At 39.8% G+C, this 18,280-nt stretch overlaps 1 protein-coding gene across 2 annotated transcripts in view; it reads left to right on the forward strand.

Moving 5' to 3' along the window:
• The window catches only part of SPOCK3 (SPARC (osteonectin), cwcv and kazal like domains proteoglycan 3), a 113,258-nt gene that overhangs the window by 73,245 nt on the left and 21,733 nt on the right, over window positions 1-18,280 (forward strand). For both annotated transcript variants that reach the window (XM_081208973.1, XM_081208974.1), the window contains one exon: window positions 7,294-7,408. In XM_081208973.1, the coding sequence (XP_081065099.1) occupies window positions 7,294-7,408 (115 nt within the window). The remainder of the gene's footprint in view (window positions 1-7,293; window positions 7,409-18,280) is intronic.

Raw genomic sequence — 18,280 nt, forward strand, 5'->3', positions numbered from 1 at the left:
ATGGCTTGCATGGATACAGGAATCAACACTACAGTCATACCTCGGGTTACAGACGCTTCAGGTTGCGCGTTTCCGGGTTGCGCACCGTGCCGAACCTGGAAGTACTGGAACGGGTTACTTCCGGCTTTCGGCACTTGCGCATGTGCAGAAGCACTAAATCACGCTTTGTGCATGCGCAGAAGCGCCAAATCGCGACCCGCGCATGCGCACACATGGTGCTCTGGGTTGCGAACGTTGCAGGTTGTGAACGTGCCTCCCGCACGGATCACGTTCGTGACCCAAGCATCCACTCTACATGCAAGCACTCTACATGCAAGCAGGGCAGGACAGGACAGGACAACATGGTCATATCGCTTCTAATTATGTTCAGTAATATAACTGAAGGGAACATGTGGAAATTATGGTTATTCTGGGAACTGCATGGAGGACCACAAATCTTATCTGGGAGCTTCTAGTTAATCACCTTACAAAGACAGCTTGAAAGCAGAAGCAAGGCAGATAACAGCAAATTCTTAACCTAAACCCATCATCATTTCCTGCAGTAATTAATTTGCACGTTAAAGTTCACACCCAAGCTTCCGGTTTGTTTGCCTATCCTGGTAAAGATGTATGCCTTCAAATATCCATTTAAACCTCATAATCTTGGTTTATAAACCCAAGGTTATTTTGAAGGGTTGTCAATTTTGAAACTGACATTAAGGACAAATATTTTTGTTCACCCCAGGCAAAGCTTATTTTTATTATATTGTAAAGCTTCAGTAAGAGTTTGGCATTGTTGTATGATATACTGTAGTTACTCTCCTTCACTTGCTACAGTATGTGTTTATCAGCAACTTCTGCAAATTGTGCAATACTTTGAATACATGTCACTAAACTGTATCGGTCTTGTAAAAATAATTTCTGCAGCACTATTTCTGCTATGGGATTTCCATGTCATGCTTTCAGACTCACTAAATCCATGGCATTTGGTCAGAATATCATAGGATTTATAACAAATGAATTGTAAGAATGATAGTTCCAAAAATCTGAGCAAATAATAGAGATTGTTACCTATGAGGCATTATGATGAAAAAAAGCTTTGAATAGCAAATGCTGAAGTTAGGATTCTTGGGATATTGTCTATTAACAAACAAATATTTGTCAACACACACATCCTCCATTGCAGATCATGCTCAAATCTTTAAATTATCTAGTATTTGTTCCTAATCCCTCTTTCATTCTGCATTCACACTACACAGTATTCTCAGCATCCAACGATAATGTTTTTTGTCTGGAGATTTTTAGGGTAAACTTTCCCCAATTCATGTTTACATGGGCACCTGCAAGAATGTTTCAGGGTGTGGGAAAGGTAGAACAATGAAAGTGCGGAACAAGGTCATTTCTCATCAGAAATGAGAAGAATTGTACCTATACATTTTGTCTTGTATTTGAAAGCCAACAAATGCTGGAAAATAACTCTTTGTAAAAAATGAAAGATGGGAACCTGGGGAATATGGTTCATTGGGAGGGGAGGTAGTAGCCCCCTTTCATATTTGTTTGATTTTCTCTAGTTTTGTTTACTGCATGTATGCTGTTTTAATTTTATACAGTTCATAAACAAATATCTGAACATTTCTTCAGTAGTCCAAATTAGTTTAATGGAAAAACTTGATTAGATTAAAAGAAAAGAAAAGTACATTTGAGTGCAGTCCCTTAAATTACCAAGGAACTACACAAACTGATAAGTCTGTGATGATCTCTCAGAGAATTGTGTCCTAGCAATCATGAATGTTTAGGTTCTTTATGCAAACATCCTCCACAATGGTGGACTATAAGACATCGGGGAAATGATCTCTGATGGTGCTATGGTGCACCCAACTCTGCCACTTTGTATTCACCTGCAATTGCTTCAACTTTGGGGAGAGCATGCTACTTCAGTGCACTGAATCCACAATAGGTCAACAATTTTTTATCATTATTCTTTATTAAATTTATATACCACCCTTTACCCAAATATCATCAGGGTGCTTCTTCAGAAGATAAAAATACAGAACATAGAACTATGTTTTTTCAGCATGTATTCAGAAAAGCACCTTTGCCTGAGATACATGAATCATGCATTTATCATCAGGACTCAAGGACAAGAGGAACTTGAGAAGTTCCACCAGGACTTGAACAACCTTCACCCCTCCATCACCACTCCACAAAGCAGGCGAAATATCTTAACTCTATTGTGCAACTACATCATGGGCTAAAAGCACTACCTACTAACTGCTTCAAAAATCTACATGTTTCAAGCATCTACCCAGAACTCACCAAAAATCCATTCTCTTCAGCCACGTCCTACAATACAGTTCCATCTTTCTTGGATTTCCAAAGACATACACCACAAGGGTTTAATTCAGGAATTTTAAAAACTACAATACCCACTCGTTGAAATGAAAAAGCAGATCAACAAGGCCAGACTGGTGCCCATAAATAATCAATTAAAGTGATCTACATCCCTCTCGGAAGCCTAACTCACAAACAGCCGCCTAACTAAAAACAACTACTTACCTGTGACAGCAGGCTACATAACAGTGACACAAAGACCACAGGAAACCCATATGCCAGCTCTGGATCTATACTGCTGTTATAAATGTTAAATGGAGAAAATATAATTTAGTGCAAAGGAAACTGCTGTTTTTTAATTGGTAGCTGCTTGCCTGTAAGTGGCACAAAGGTGGATGTTGGGGAAACAAGTAACAACAGAACTATGGAAACAGTAAATTTAAGATGTTGTGCTAGAAAAAAAATACTGCAGATGTGGAAAGCTAGAGATAAATATTTTGAGAATATACATTATGCCTTTATAAACTTTGTCAATGGGGAGACCAGAGCTGGATGTCTGTGGAGACTCCTGGATATCTATGCAGAAATCTATTTCAGAGATTAGACTTGATTAGTTATATTAGTTTGTTTGTTTTTGTTTGTTTCTGTAATTTATTTATATTTAAACTGTCAGAAACATTTTTTCAAAGAAGAAAACTGTCTCAATATCTACTCAAACAACACCATTCCTGGATCTAATAATGTCATTCAAGGGTTCATTCATTGTCTATTATGACACATGTTGGCTTCTCCAAACAATGGTATTCTCTATTCAACATAACTCAGTCACGACACAAAGGAATAAATTGTCACACATCTGATGTCAGAGAGGGCAATATTCAGAAATTAGCAGAACATTTAATCTCACCCCCAGTACACTCTGTCACTGATCCTAAGGCGCTTTTACAGTACAATGAAGAAGAGCGTTTAAAGGGAAATTCCCACACGAAACTGTTGAAAAGCCTTTTAACATATGTAGCCTGTACAGGTACTAATTTGCTAATCTATTATCAGGATGTTTCACATCAAGAATAATATTCTACACGTCTGATGAAGTGAAGAATTAGAGCACAAAAGCTTATGCCACAATACATTTCTTGATTAGTAAGGTGCCACAAAACGGTGTTCTTAGTGTGCTGTGAACAATAAAATTATGCGCTAGGAAATATTAGAAAAGGGACTGAAATCAATTATGTCAGGATGCAATGTTCATGCCCAAATCTATGCTGATAAGGGAGGACCATGGCCTTCATCATCACATTGTGGGATTATCAGATGCACCTGGTTACTCACTGTGGGAAGCAGTTTGCTGTGCTAGAGGGACCTCTGATCTGATCCTTTCCACTTCTAATGTTCACACAGGGACCTTGGCAATATGCCACCCGGTGCAAAGCTATGGACGCCCTCCCCCCCCCCGCCCTCACAGTGGCTTTGGGAAGGAGGTGCAGGGCTCTGGGGGAGTCCTATAGCTCTTCTGCCTCTTAACCAAACCCTGGTAAGTACTTGCCCAGCTTTCTGAAGGTAGAAGAAGGACTCTAGGTCCCTGTTAGAGTCCTCACACCTCCTTCCTGAAACTGGGCAAGCTCTTCCCAGGCTTTGAGAAGGCGCCCACCTCGGCTCTTTGCCCAGTGTGACCACACTGCTCACACTTTCCTAAATCTACATCTGGTTGATGCTTCTTTGTCATGTTGGAACACGGAAGGTATTAAAGCTTGAAGTATGTGAATCCCATTACATGTAGGATTTCTGCTTACAATGTGTGAGAATATTGAGGATTATTTAGTAAATAAATACAGATTAGTTCGTGCCTGCAACAACATATGCCAGTCATGCTTTTTTTTAAAAAAAAAATGGGGGCAACCCATCCTTCTGTTTTCAAAACGTGCAGAATTAAATTTATTGTCACCATGGTGAATGTGATGACAAAAAACCAAGGGCTTGCCAATCAGAAGGTCAGCTGTTTGAATCCCCGTGACAGGGTGAGCTCCCGTTGCTCGGTCCCAGCTCCTGCCAACCGAGCAGTTCGAAAGCTTGTCAAAGTGCAAGTAGATAAATAGGTACTGCTCCAGCGGGAAGGTAAATGGCGTTTCTGTGCGCTGCTCTGGTTCGCCAGAAGCTACTTAGTCATGTTGGCCACATAACCCAAAAGCTGTATGCCGGCTCCCTCAGCCAATAAAGTGAGATAAGAGCCACAACCCCAGAGTCATTCGCGACTAGACCTAACAGTCAGGGATCCCTTTACCCTTTACCTAACCCAATAGAAGTATTCATTTCTAATCATATCACACACAGGTGTCATATGAATGCTAAAAATGTATGGGAAATGCTGCATCTTCTGCAGGCGATATTAAGCATGAAGCCTTGCTTAACAAATATTCGTAAATCAGAGATAATTGTGAAATTGGTCCAATCAGCAATTCTGCATCATCAACCTGTTTTGTTAGGTAATACATACCCAGTCAGTCATCTATCATGCTTTTGTCACACCCCAAAGTTAGGACTTATGAAACCTAAATGTGTGTGTGTGTGTGTGTGTAAGGGAATGAATTACCCATTCTGAAGCCTACATATGTCTCCACTGGTTTTAATGGGAATTCTTCAAATGGCCACTGAAACTTTGTAGTTTAGAGAGTTTGAGTCTATGGGTAGTGGTAGATTTTGAGTCTACCTCTACCCATAGCATATTTGTTTTAGTGGCTGTATAATCCATTGGCAAAGGGCTAAACCAAATTTTTGTGCACGTTTTCAATGGCTGCAGTCCTATGCATATTTTCTTGGGGAAAAGTCCAATTGAACTTTTAAGCTTTCTTCCAAGAAGATATGAAAGGTATTTCACTGTAATTGCGTCTATACCATTTGTGAGTGGATTAATCATGTCAGTGTTTAATAAAATAACTCTAGAGTGAAATATTGCAGTGTGAAAAGTAAAGGAGTACATGCATGACTCTATTTTAGTTTTTAACCCAAGTAAAACAATTTGCTAACCTTTTCTTTTTCAAAGCAGCAAAAAGTAGTGTGTCTGATTATGTGTGTTGTTTTGCATTTTCCTCACAATTAAATACTAATGAGCATGCCCTTTATGTGATATTTTAGTTCACTTATAACTTTATAAATATTTCAACCTTGGATAATTGAGTAAATTGAACTTGATGAATTAGCAATGCAATCAGTGGATGTTGTTTAAGAAAAGAGAATGCATCAAAAAGTCAAATTACAATGCATCTCTTATGGTACCAGAAGACATTTTAAACAAATTATTTATTTAAAAAAACATGTAGAGTGAGGAGGAAGAAAGTAACATAAATTTTATCACTATATTCCATAAGATAAATTCAACAACCTGAATCGACTGCAATATAGAGAGCAGATGAAAAAAGATTGCTATACATTTCCCCCTAAATCTAAAATAATCTTTAAAAAACAATTAAAAAATAAAAATGTAACATTTCCAAGCAGATTTCTCATTCCTCTAGTACTGCATGCTCACTAAAATATTTTCTGGATCATCTCCTGTCAAGGATGATTGGTGGGTGCTAGAAGAGATAAGAGTCCGGGCTTCCAGCCAGATTTACAGGTTTTATTAGGTCCATTCTCCTATTTACACACAGAGCTCTCAGCGCACGCCCAGCTCTTTCGGTATCAGTTGCAGAGACTGCCTGTTCCTTTCGTTTTCTCCAGCATAACCACTTCCGGAGCCCTCCCCTTTTCCTTCCTGTGTTACGTGAAGAGCTAAGCCCCGGAAATTGCTCCCTCCTCCCTGATTCATTGCTTCCTGACAACCCTTCATCATCCTCCCCCTCTGATGAGGTGCAACTACTTACAATCGGAGGCTTATCTCTGTATTTCCCCATCGTTTCCCCCTTCTCTGCCCCCAGTTCCCTGACATCTCCCAACCATTTAAAGCAGATTTGGGGGAATATATAGGGGATTGCAAAGGAAAGGAGGAGAAGCCTTGTTGCACAAATCTGTTCTGCTCACAAACATTCACAATTAGATATTATCCAGTATACTTAACATATACAATATGCTTTTAACTGTTAACATTAGCCTGGAAATGAAAGAGTTCTCAAATGCATCACAGTTTAGAACACACTAATGCCGAATGACAGGATAAGAATGCTTTCTGACCACCTTGCTTCCTCAACTTTCCCCTTTCTTGTAGCTAAGAAAGTAAGCTGTGAACTAACAGTTTCAGATTTAATTCTTAGTTCTGCCATGAACCTATTCAGTGACCTAAGGCAAACTACACCTTCTGAGCCCCCAACCCCATCTGCAGTATAGGCTATTGCTGATTTGCCTTACAGGGTTATTGTAGGAATAATTGAGATTACGCATGTGTGGCACTTGTGGGTGCTGGAAAGAACTATTTAAATGCATACTATGGGGTCATAGTAGAAAACAATCAAGTCAGCTGAAGAGTGGCAAGAAATATGCCAAAGCAAATACAAACAGGGTTCATACGCACGGTCCAGTGTGGCATCAGCCATTCTTTGTTTTGTAAAAAAATTAGTTACTAAGGCTGTGGAGTCCTCTTTAGTCAAAGGCACATATTTTTTAGCACCGAGATGGGGAATCTGTGGTCTTCCAGATATTGCTAGACTCCCAAATCTCATCAGCCCCAGTCAACGTTGCCCAATAGGGATGATGAGAGTTGAGGTTCAGCAACATAGAGGGTCAGAGGTTCTGCACACCTGCTTTTGTAAAGATGTCCTATTTTTCTACATCATGGCTTTTAATGAATTACAGCACTTATCAACGCTATCCATTCAGAGTGTGATCCTACAACATTTTAGGATGGGTGGCTTTTGTAGTCCTTTGTAATCACAAATAGAAAGTGACAAAAACGGGTAACCCTAATCTCTTTCAAAATACTCAATGGACTAGAATTTACAAAAAATGTAAATGATGCTTACACTGAAGATTGTCATTCTCTCTCTATTGCAGTGCAAACTAGAATATCAAGCCTGCGTCTTAGGAAAACAGATCTCAGTGAAATGCGAAGGACATTGCCCTTGCCCTTCAGATAAATCCACAAGTGAAGGCAGAAATAATAGAAGGGGTAAGTACTGGCACTTATATTAGGTCTGTCAATGTTGATTTCTTCACTTATACCCATGCATGTGGAAAAGCATTGCGACTCTTTGTTTTAAGGTAGTTTACAAAAAATACATGATAGTACACTGCTGTTTTTTTAATGATTTTGCATACCTTTCTGCTAACACTGGGTTTGACATAAAACTGGACATGTTTATAAAGACCAAACCCTGAACACTCCAGGGGTTTTGTATTCAGATTTGATATAGGAGATCTGTGATTGAGGCTTCTGATGATGTTTGTTCTACTAATTAGCCATACTTTGAGGATTGGGGAAATAGTGCTCTGGGAGACAGTACTTGTAGACAATTCTCTGCACAATTACTTACATGAACTGTAGAGCCGAGCTTCATTGTCAACTGGCTCTAAAATAGAGCTTTTTAAAGAATTTCAGCACACTTTGATATTCCTTCAGATGTCAAGGAAATAAACAACTATCTGACTTTTAGAAGACATCTGAAGACAGCCCTATTTACGGAAGTTTTTAATATTTGATGTTTTAATGTTTGATGTTTTTAATATTCTGTTGGGAGCTGCCCAGAGATTATTATTATTCCTTTAAAATTTGCAATTGAAACAAAAGATTTCTATCGTGCGCTTAGTGACTGGGTTTGGACATTTCACTTATCTATCAGCCTCCAGGCTAATCACCCATACAATATGAATTCTTCTTCTTCTTCGGCCTGCACCATAGCCATTTTGGAGGGTACAGTTTAACAATATTTTGTAGTAACTCAATTTGTGCTTGTATATTCAGGCTATCCCAGCGGGGGTTCAGGGCATGCAATAGATAACTAGCTGCACTCTATATACAGTTGTACCTTGGAAGTTGAACAAAATCCATTCTGGAAGTTTGTTTGACTTCCAAAACCTTTGGAAACCAAAGTGTGGCTTCTGATTGGCTGTAGGAAGCTCCTGCAGCCAATCAGAAGCCACGCCGGATGTTTGGCTTCTGTAAATCATTCAAAAACCAGAACACTCCCTTCCAGTTTGCGATCATTTGGGAGCTGAAATGTACAAGTTCCAAGGTGCTCTGCAACCAAGATACAACTGTACCACCATTTTGGGTTTTGCTCTAATTTGTAGATCATTCCATGTACATCCTGCAAGTGTGAATATTCCGGAACATAGAATTATTGCTAGGAAAGTATGGGTAGCACTGAAGGCTAGAAAGTTGGGGATATGCAGTGATGAGTATAGGGACTGATGCCATCTGTTCTGTAAGTGCCTTTCTATGTGGCAGAGTAGGCTGTACTTCCTCACTGGAAAGGGAACATTTTTATTATACTCAAAATGACTAGAAGAAATAATTGTTGGCTTTCAAGCTCAGACAAAATTTGTCAACCTCTGGCTGAAACCTATGTTGAGTAGGTCAGCAGTGCAGTCTGAAAAATACAAACCAATATACATGCTGGAGCTTGTAACGTCAGTCCCCCAGTTTGTAGTTTAATTTTATTATCCAAAGTGGTATCTTAATCACCATCTTAACCATTTATGTGTACGACACTGACTGTATTCATTGAAGATTTTACTTCCTATTTTGTCTAATTTATGTTGTTAACACTCATATTTATGCAGATATATTTGTTCCTTAAGTTGCATGGAAATTCCTTCTTTTATTTATACAATGTAAAAGAAACATACCTGGGCTATTGTGTAATAGTTAGGACTGTGACACACAAACACACCCCTCTGATCCAGCTTACCCAAGCATTGCCCGACCCGGATCCAATCCTGGATCAAATCTGGGATAGGGCCAATGTTTCATTAAGAGTTTTTAGAACCTGGCAGGCACCATCACCTTCAGCTTGTGCATGTTTAGTGTACTGAAATTCTCTCCATCTTCTAGGCTCTTTGGTTTATTGAAGTGGGGTGGGGGTGGAGAATGCATGCTCCTTATTGGTTGAAAAGATGTTTTGCTGTATAGCTGGTAGTCACTGTTTTTTTTCCTAATATACTAATATTTCCCTAATTTCCTAAGTACAGAAATTGTAATGTTGCTTTATAAGGAGCGAGGGAGCAATTATATCTATGTGTGCAATTCCATATAAGTTGTGGTTTTCTAGATTGACAGTTCCTTTTTAAAACAAAAACCTTTTAAATGAAGCATTCTGCTGCTATATACCTAAAACAGAAAACCAATGTTCAAGCAAAGGCAGAATTTCTGTTCATTGATTACAGTATTTGTTGCTAACTTCACAGTAGTTTTTACACAGTTTTGCAAAGGGATCGGAACTGTAAGATATATGTTTAGCAATGCGTTTGCTTTGCTAAGATGGTATATCCTTTTTCTAAACTGCTGCTTTTTCTAGTTTCTTTCTTTTTCAGAATATCTGAGAGAAAAAGAAACGTGAAGGATGATGCAAACCTTGTCTCTGCTGGCTGTTCAGCTTTGCTCAATAAATGTGACAGCTCTAATTATAGTAGAATTACTTCTGAAAATGTGTCCAACCTGTTCCACAGCCTTATGCCACATTAACCTTTACAATTAACTGCAGTCTTCTTGTCATTTGTAAAGAAATGGTTAGAGATAAATAGCTGATAATTTGCTAAAAAGAAAGAGAATTAAAAAAAACTTTATCCTGAAATGAGCTGCATTCCTCCCTGTTTATTTTCTCACAAATAAACAGTCTTGTCAGGGCAGCTACCATATTCTTCGCTCTATAAGACGCACCCGACCATAGTTTTAGAGGAGGAGAACAAGAGAGAAAAAATTCTCTCCCTCTCTGCACAGCGCCTCTCCAGCAAAGCGGGAGGAGAAATGGAAGGGGCTCCGTTTCTCCTCCCGCTTCGCTGAAGGAGCTCTGTGCAGCTCTCCCTCTCTGTGCAGCACCCCTTCAGTGAAGCGGGAGGAGAAACGGGGCCCCTTCTATTTCTCCTCCTGCTTCGCTGAAGGGGCGCTGCACATAGAGGGAAAGCTGCACAGCGCCTCTCCAGCGAAGTGAAGTCAGAACAGCAAGAGGGATGGCTGCACAGCAAAGCAGTGATACCTCTTCTGTTCTGGCTTCTGGGATAGCCGTGCCAACCCTCTTCAGGGCAGGCGGAGCGTTCCTCCCTTTGCCCTGAAAAGGCTTCACGCGGCTATCCCTGAAGCCAGGAGAGCAAGAGGGATCAGTGCGCACGGATCCCTTTTGCCTCTCCCGGCTTCAGCGATAGCTGCGCAGCCTGCATTCGCTCCATAAGATGCACACACATCTCCCCTTACTTTTTAGGAGGGGAAAAGTGCATCTTATAGAGCGAAAAATACGGTATATGGTTATATGAACTTAAAACATTTGATGTTGGCTGTTACAAATTTAGAATATAATTACATGGATAGGGACTTCTAAGCCTGTTGTCATGTACTGTGGGACAGGGGATTCCCATATTTTGGGGCTAAACCCTTTAAAAGGTGCAGCTCAGAAGCTGAATCCTAGGGATGATAAATATGTAGAAACATGTTTCCAGCTCTACCCTAGCAGGACAATCTTAAGAAACTAATAAACCATCCAACCAGAAACCTAGATTGCACCCCATGTTGACAGGAGGACTTAAAAAACACATACACCTAAAAGTCTAAAATACAGTTCCACATAGTACAGAACTAGCTAGAGGAAAAGTCAGTTTAAAATCTAAACGTGTTGCTTAGCTTTCAGCAGAAGTTCAGTGTAGGAATCAGTTTCAGATTATGGACCAATTGGCAGGTAAAAATGATAGAATACATACAACTGGCAAAAATGACAGGGAAGGTCAGAGGATATTTGATGCAGAAGGTGAATAAAGAATGGACAATATTTTAAAAGTATTTGAAAAATCATTGTGATAACAAAAATCTCCTGGCAGATCTTGAATGATTTTTGTAAAATACTGGTGACAGAACATCTTGAAAAGAATTGGGAAAGCAATAATAATAATAGGGCACAGTGGGTAAAAAAATGAAATAAGAAATAGTACAATGAGAGTAACCGGAAGTCTATTTTATTTATTCCATCTTTTCTCTTTTACTCTGTGCTTTTTTTCTTTTTCTGTAAGGTATGTGTATGTGCACCGCATTTTTCGCCCTATAGGACGCACTTTTTCCCCTCGAAAAATGAAGGGGAAATCTGGGTGCGTCCTATGGGGCAAATGCAGGCTTTCGCTGAAGCTTGGAGAGCGAGAGGGGTCGGTGCGCACCGACCCCTCTCGCTCTCCAGGCTTCAGGAAGACACCCGCAGCCTAGGCAGCCCTACGGGAGTTCCCACAGGGCTGTCTAGGCTGCGGATAGCAGCGTGCTTCCTGGAGCGCCGGGCGCGCTGAAAGCAGAGCGCCAGGCGCTTCAGGAACACATCCACAGCCTAGGCAGTCCGGCGGGAGTTCCCGCAGGGCTGTCTAGGCTGCGGATAGCAGCCTGCCGCCCGGCGCAAAGAGCACCCTGAAGCAGAGCGCCCCTCGCGCCGGGCAGACATCGGCCATCCCCACAATCTCGGGGGACAGCAGGGAGGTGCAGCGCCGCCATCCCGCTGTTCCTCGACCTGGTTTGGTTTCCCCGACCTGGTTTTGGGGGGGTAAATAAAGGAAAAAAAAATTTCCTTTATTTCCCTCCCAAAAAACTAGGTGCGTCCTATGGGACGGAGCGTCCTATGGGACGAAAAATACGGTATATAGTTTGTATATATTGTATTATTGTGTATGGTTGTGTAGGTCAATGCTGATTGTTCAATAAAGTTCTATTTTTAAAAAAGATTATAGACTGATGTGTCAGTCCAAGTTTAAAAGGTGAATTTCTGGTTCTATCAAACCAGTAAACAACAACAACAACAACTAGGTCAGTGTGAAACTTCCACAGAGAGAGCCAGACCTTTGCAATTCCAGTGCACCTATCGGCATCATTTATGTGGCGTTAATACTATATAGACAAAATGAATTCTGACATTTAATTCAAATTGGGCCCTTACAAGGCTCATTGTAAACTATTAGTTCAGGAATGTTGCAATGTGTAGCAGATTTGAAATTATGATTATCATCTATTTAATACACAATGCAGCTGTGAAGCATACCTTTTCTTTAGCATCCAACAAGGGTGAGGAACCCTTCTTCCCTTTCTGGAGTTGCATTCCCACAGCATTAACCCCACTCTCTCCCCCCACCCCATCACTTTTTGCTCCATGTCACCACATGAAATTAAGCAGAGCGCTGCAGGTTCCCCCCACCCCTTGCCTACAAACTTTTGTTCAATCTCAATTTATGTTGATCAAGTTCAGTTGTGTCCCATTGTATTGTCTGGGAGTCTTCTTGCATTGGTGAGAATAAATGTTTTACATTTAATTATGTTTTATTGTTATTAGTAATTATTATTAATACTAGCAGAATATAAAATACATATAATATTAACAATAGATATTGTGTTTGTGTCAATTTTTGGTACATAATTTGTATTCCGTAATACAATTCATTACATTTTCCTGTTTTCAAGTAGTCTGCAGGTTTTTATTTTTATATTGTACTTAATTTTTAATATCGGGGACAAAAGGCGTTTGGCACTGTGACTTTGTACTGATGCAAACTGCACATGAGCTTTTGTTCAGGACTGGTGGCTTCTAATGTATTCATTCCATTACTCTATTTTTAAATTATAGCTTTTCACAGCATCCCACTTCTATGTTTTATGATCTTGATAATCAGATTCTGGACTATAGTAGTAATTAACAATTTCTTATTTCTTCGTAGCTTAACTACCTTGTATCTCATTTTCTGCATGATAATTCTGTAATGGAGAGTGCTATTGTTTTAATTAGCACTTTTATTGGCTTTGTGATTCTTACATCAAACATATAATTTTATTAAGATACTGGGACAATCATTTTAGCAATACCTATTTTTAAAATTTAAATCATTATTGTTTTAAATAGAAGAAATGTAATATGATATATAAAATTAAATTGATTATGCAATAATAGTTTTATTATTACAGTACATCTGTAGACAAATGTTGTTTCCCATTCATGCCCAAGATTGCTATACATTGAAAGCTGTAATGGCGTCATGTTTTGTTTTTTCTTATTCCGTATGATCCATGAATTTCTATGATCCTCTTATGAGAACCAGTGTGGTATAGTGGTTAAGAGCAATAGACTCGTAATCTGGGGAACCGGGTTCGTGTCTCCGCTCCTCCACATGCAGCTGCTGGGTGACCTTGGGCCAGTCACACTTCTTTGAAGTCTCTCAGCCCCACTCACCTCACAGAGTGTTTGTTGTTGGGGAGGAAGGGAAAGGAGAATGTTAGCCGCTTTGAGACTCCCTAAGGTAGTGATAAAGCGGGATATCAAATCCAAACTCTTCTTCTTCTTCTCTTTTAAAACTATCTTGTTTGTGTCCACCACCACATGCTGTGGTCGTGATCCCATTGTTTTATTATGTCCTATGTGAAGAAGTATTTTCTTTTGTATGTATGTCCTGAGTTTTTCAGCATTTTGCTTACGTAGATGACCCCGAGTTCTAAGATTATGAGAAAGGAACAACAACAAAAGTCTATTCATTTTTTCTATAAATAACCACACATAATTATATAAACCTTTGTCACGGTACCTTCTTGCATGTCTTTTTTTCTCTGTAAACTCAAATGCCCCAAACAATGTAGCCTTTGCTCACAGAGAAATTGTTCCAACCTTTCTGGTCCCATGATATACTTAGCTAGCTCTGTAAATTTTTTTGAGGTGCTGTATTTCATATAACTGGAATCTTAAATAAATTATAGAATATTAAAACTGTTTGCTTTAACTGCAAATGGTGTAATTGGTTTTATTGTGTTTATTATTGTTGTTTCCATATATTGACTGATGCATACTGATGAAAGATCTTGAAGTGGTTTGAAAGCTCTGTAAATGGTAACTTGAGTTAAAATATTTGTTAAACCACACTTCTTCAAAATATGCCAGACAGTGTAGAAAAGTTGGAATAAAAACTAATTTGCAACATATAAATACAACATAAAGCCAACAAATAAACATAACAAGATATCAAACAAAGACAAATTAAAACCCAAGCAACTAAAGAGCAAACTGAAACAAAGCAAAATAATCTAAAATGATAACATTCCTGGGCAAATATGAAAAACTTCACTGATCCCTAAAAGCTTGCAATGTCTGTATACTTCATCAGTATTTCAAAGTCAAGGCCACTGCAGAAAAGGCTTTCTTCCCTGTAGAAACATGTATATTTACAAAACATAGCACATGTCTGCAGGGTGTCTGCAGAAGAACTGAAGACATGAACAACCTGGTGTAATATGCTTCATAAAATATTCAGATCCCAAGACTTTTTGGATTTTTAAATCCAGTTTAAAGTTCAATTAGGTTTGGAAGTGAATAGACAACCCGTTGTAGATCTTTTGAAATATGTGTGATCTGAACAACTTTGGATGTGCCCATCAAAATTCTAGCAGCTAAGTTCTGTACTAATTTGAGGTTACAGGTCATTTTTTGAAGTCCAGACCAGTTGTAACTCAACTGGAAGATGTAGTCAAACTAAAAAGCTACCAGTACAGGGATCACCATACCTAAGCCATCACTACCAAGGTATCACCACAGCTGGCAACCCATTTGAAGCTGGTAAAGGGCACTTGAAGCCACTGACATCTCCTGGACCTCATGTGCCAGTGCAGTATGAAGAGGAACCCCCAAAAGACATATCCATAAAATCCCACCCAGAGCAGCAGAAACTCTATTTCCTGAACCCAGGAGCCGCCTACCCCCTGCTCACCTTGTCAGAATGAGCAGTGATGGGGTCAGCTGCTTTAAATAGATGTCAGTGTAGGTCTGTGGAGATTAAATAGATATGGTTCTGTGGTTTTGGATTTCAGTGTTAAATTTTATGGCAAACCACTGCTATATTTCACTGTCAATGTCTCAGATCCTATATACTTGTAGCAAGCTCTTTCTCCAAACATAGATCATTATGTAGCCAAAATGACAGCAGTCATACACAGTCTTGAGGAAACCCTAAGATTTGCAGAAGTATACAAAATTGTTCTTGAATGGAGGCAGGCAAGCTGGATATGGGCTGAGCATGCTCAGAGGGCATGAAATACTGACTGACTGCTGTAGAGGGAGGGAGGGAGGGAGGGAGGGAGAAAGGAATTGCATATCCTGGTTACAGGTATGGCTGCCTGGCTGAATATCTGAAATCCCAAACTGGAGGAGGGAGGAAAATGGATTGGAGTATCCTGGATTAAGGGCATGGCTGGCTGGCTGGAATACTGAGCAGGAGTTCTGTCCTATAAGACACTTCAGAGCTAGAACCTAATAGTTCAGTTAATCCTTATTTTTTAAAATTGTTTTGCTAGTAATGTCAGGTTTAACTTTGATACTAAGCCAAGGCTACAGCCATAAAACCAAATAACAACTTTTTCCAAAATAGTTTGTTCTTCTCTGAGATTACGCTAGAGACTTTTTATACTTTTGCCTTTGTAGCAGGATTAGCCCTTATCTGGATTTAGGGGCAGATGAAAGCTTTTAAGCAGGTTTATGTGCCTGTTATGTTTGTAAGGAAATTTCATTATTTTCACCTATCTTATCCGTTGGAGGTGTTGATCATTCCTAGTAGTTATCCTTATAGAATTCAGGAGGAATGTATTTAAAGGATATCCCAGAGGTCACAATTCATTCTGTTTTGCTCAGTCACTTTATTCCTAAAAGCAGCCTTTCTTCAAATAAAAATGGGGGAAATGCATGCACCTCTTAACAAAGCCCAGGCTGAATTTACAAAGCTTGGAAACAAAAAAGGAAACAGAATAATTTTTCTGTATTCTTTTCTTTTGAAGCAGTTAAAACACTGGAAACATACAACATGAGAAAGCTTCAAAAGAGCAGTGCAGAGGACAGATTTTTCAATAACATTTCTGCCTTTGAAAAGTTTTCTACTGAACAGCAGATATAGTTGTCTGAATCCATACATTTGTTTGGCTCCTTCTCATTTACAAACTATCTCACAACCCAAGTAGCCTTTGCTCTGAAGGAGAGGAGACAACAACACAACTTTTATTTTAATGCAGGTAATCCTGTACATTGATACAATTAATTCAATGATACAGTTTAGGGTGCTAAGCATCCGGGGATGGGGAGAATGTAATAAGCAACCAGTACTTAGACTAGTTAGACTGACACTTAAATATACTGGATGATCTTACTCACCACATAGTATTCTGGAAGACTGTCATTGCTGTGACATTTGTGCTATTCCCTGGCTAACCTAAAGGCAATGCATGGTGTAAATGCCTCTTGCCATCACCCTATCATCTCTTACAGCATGAGTCCACTGTACTATGGCTGCCACAAGTTAAAAAGAGTAATGTGTATCAGGATAATCACTAGGATCAAAGGCAAATGGGCTACTAGGAATACAATATTCTTTGCTGGCTGATATATATTTTCCAAGTAAACTCAGAAATACATTTTTTGAGGATTGGAAGTTTGTCATGAGAGGCTGTCTGGTGGATGAGAATTAGCCTCAGAGCTAAAGATTACACATTAATACACAGCCAGCTGGTGATGAACCTACTTGCTCACTACCAGAGTCATGTCAGGGTTCACTGAACATTTTGTCAAACATAAGACAGTGTTTATAACACCAAATGTTCTATAAACTGGCCAGAGAGACAAATACTTAAAAATACTGAGTGAGAATTCAGATGTTAAACAGCTTCCTGGTTATATCAGGTTATGTTTCACTTTAAATATGTTCTCTGGGTGATAGCCACTGTTTTGCAGTGGAATGCACTGGTGAGATGGAATGTCCCCTGGAAGAGCACCCATTCACATGGAGCAGACTTTTATCAGGCAAGGGAAGTCTTGACTCACAGAAGTCTGTTCCGATGACACAGTTGGATATTGACCTTTGTCCAATAAGGCATGGTTTCTCAAACCAGGAACAAGTGACATGCCCTCATGCTCCATTCTTCCCTTGCACACGTGACTTTTCACTACCTGGTTTGGAGGGAGCCTTAAAACATAAGTCCCCCTTGTTCATAATGAGAAACTGCTATTAAATAAAGGAGAATTGTCTTCACAGCAGTACATATTGTGCTTATGGAAAAACTCATCACCTATATGTGCTGAGGGAAGAAGCAGAAGCTGAAGACTATGCAAACGTTTGGTGGACTTTTATATCCCAATAATGGTCCCCATCTCAAAATAATCCCAGCAAAGTACCAATTTATTTGGAAGTACCTTTTAAGTAAGGGACGCGGGTGGCGCTGTGAGTAAAACCTCAGTGCCTAGGACTTGCCGATCGTATGGTTGGCGGTTCGAATCCCCGCGGCGGGGTGAGCTCCCGTCTTTCAGCCCCAGCTCCTGCCCACCTAGCAGTTCGAAAGCACCTCTAAGTGCAAGTAGATAAATAGGTACCGCTTTATAGCGGGAAGGTAAACGGCGTTTCCGTGTGCTGCGCTGGTGCTGGCTCGCCAGAGCAGCTTCGTCACGCTGGCCATGTGACCCGGAAGTGTCTTCGGACAGCGCTGGCTCCCGGCCTCTTAAGTGAGATGAGTGCACAACCCTAGAGTCGGACACGACTGGCCCGTACGGGCAGGGGTACATTTACCTTTACCTTTTAAGTGGTATTCTTTTTTGTTTCTTTGTTTCAACTGCAGCTTACCTTGCTAGCTTGGTTTCCCAAACCAGAAGTGTTGGTCAGGGTGAGGGAGCAGGACTTTCAATCTTAATAAGTCATCTTTTTCTTTTTCTTTTTTTTTTAAGTAACCATAGGATGGTGCATGGGTTTTGTGTTTCATTGTGCCTCCTGTATAACTGTACAAGCAGTGTATGATTACTAATATGTCCATGGCAGTTAGTGGTACAGTCGAACTCATAGACAAGGTGTATGAGAC

This window comes from Podarcis bocagei (assembly GCF_964188305.1).
Source record: "Podarcis bocagei genome assembly, chromosome: 9".
Taxonomy (NCBI): Eukaryota; Metazoa; Chordata; class Lepidosauria; order Squamata; family Lacertidae; genus Podarcis; species Podarcis bocagei.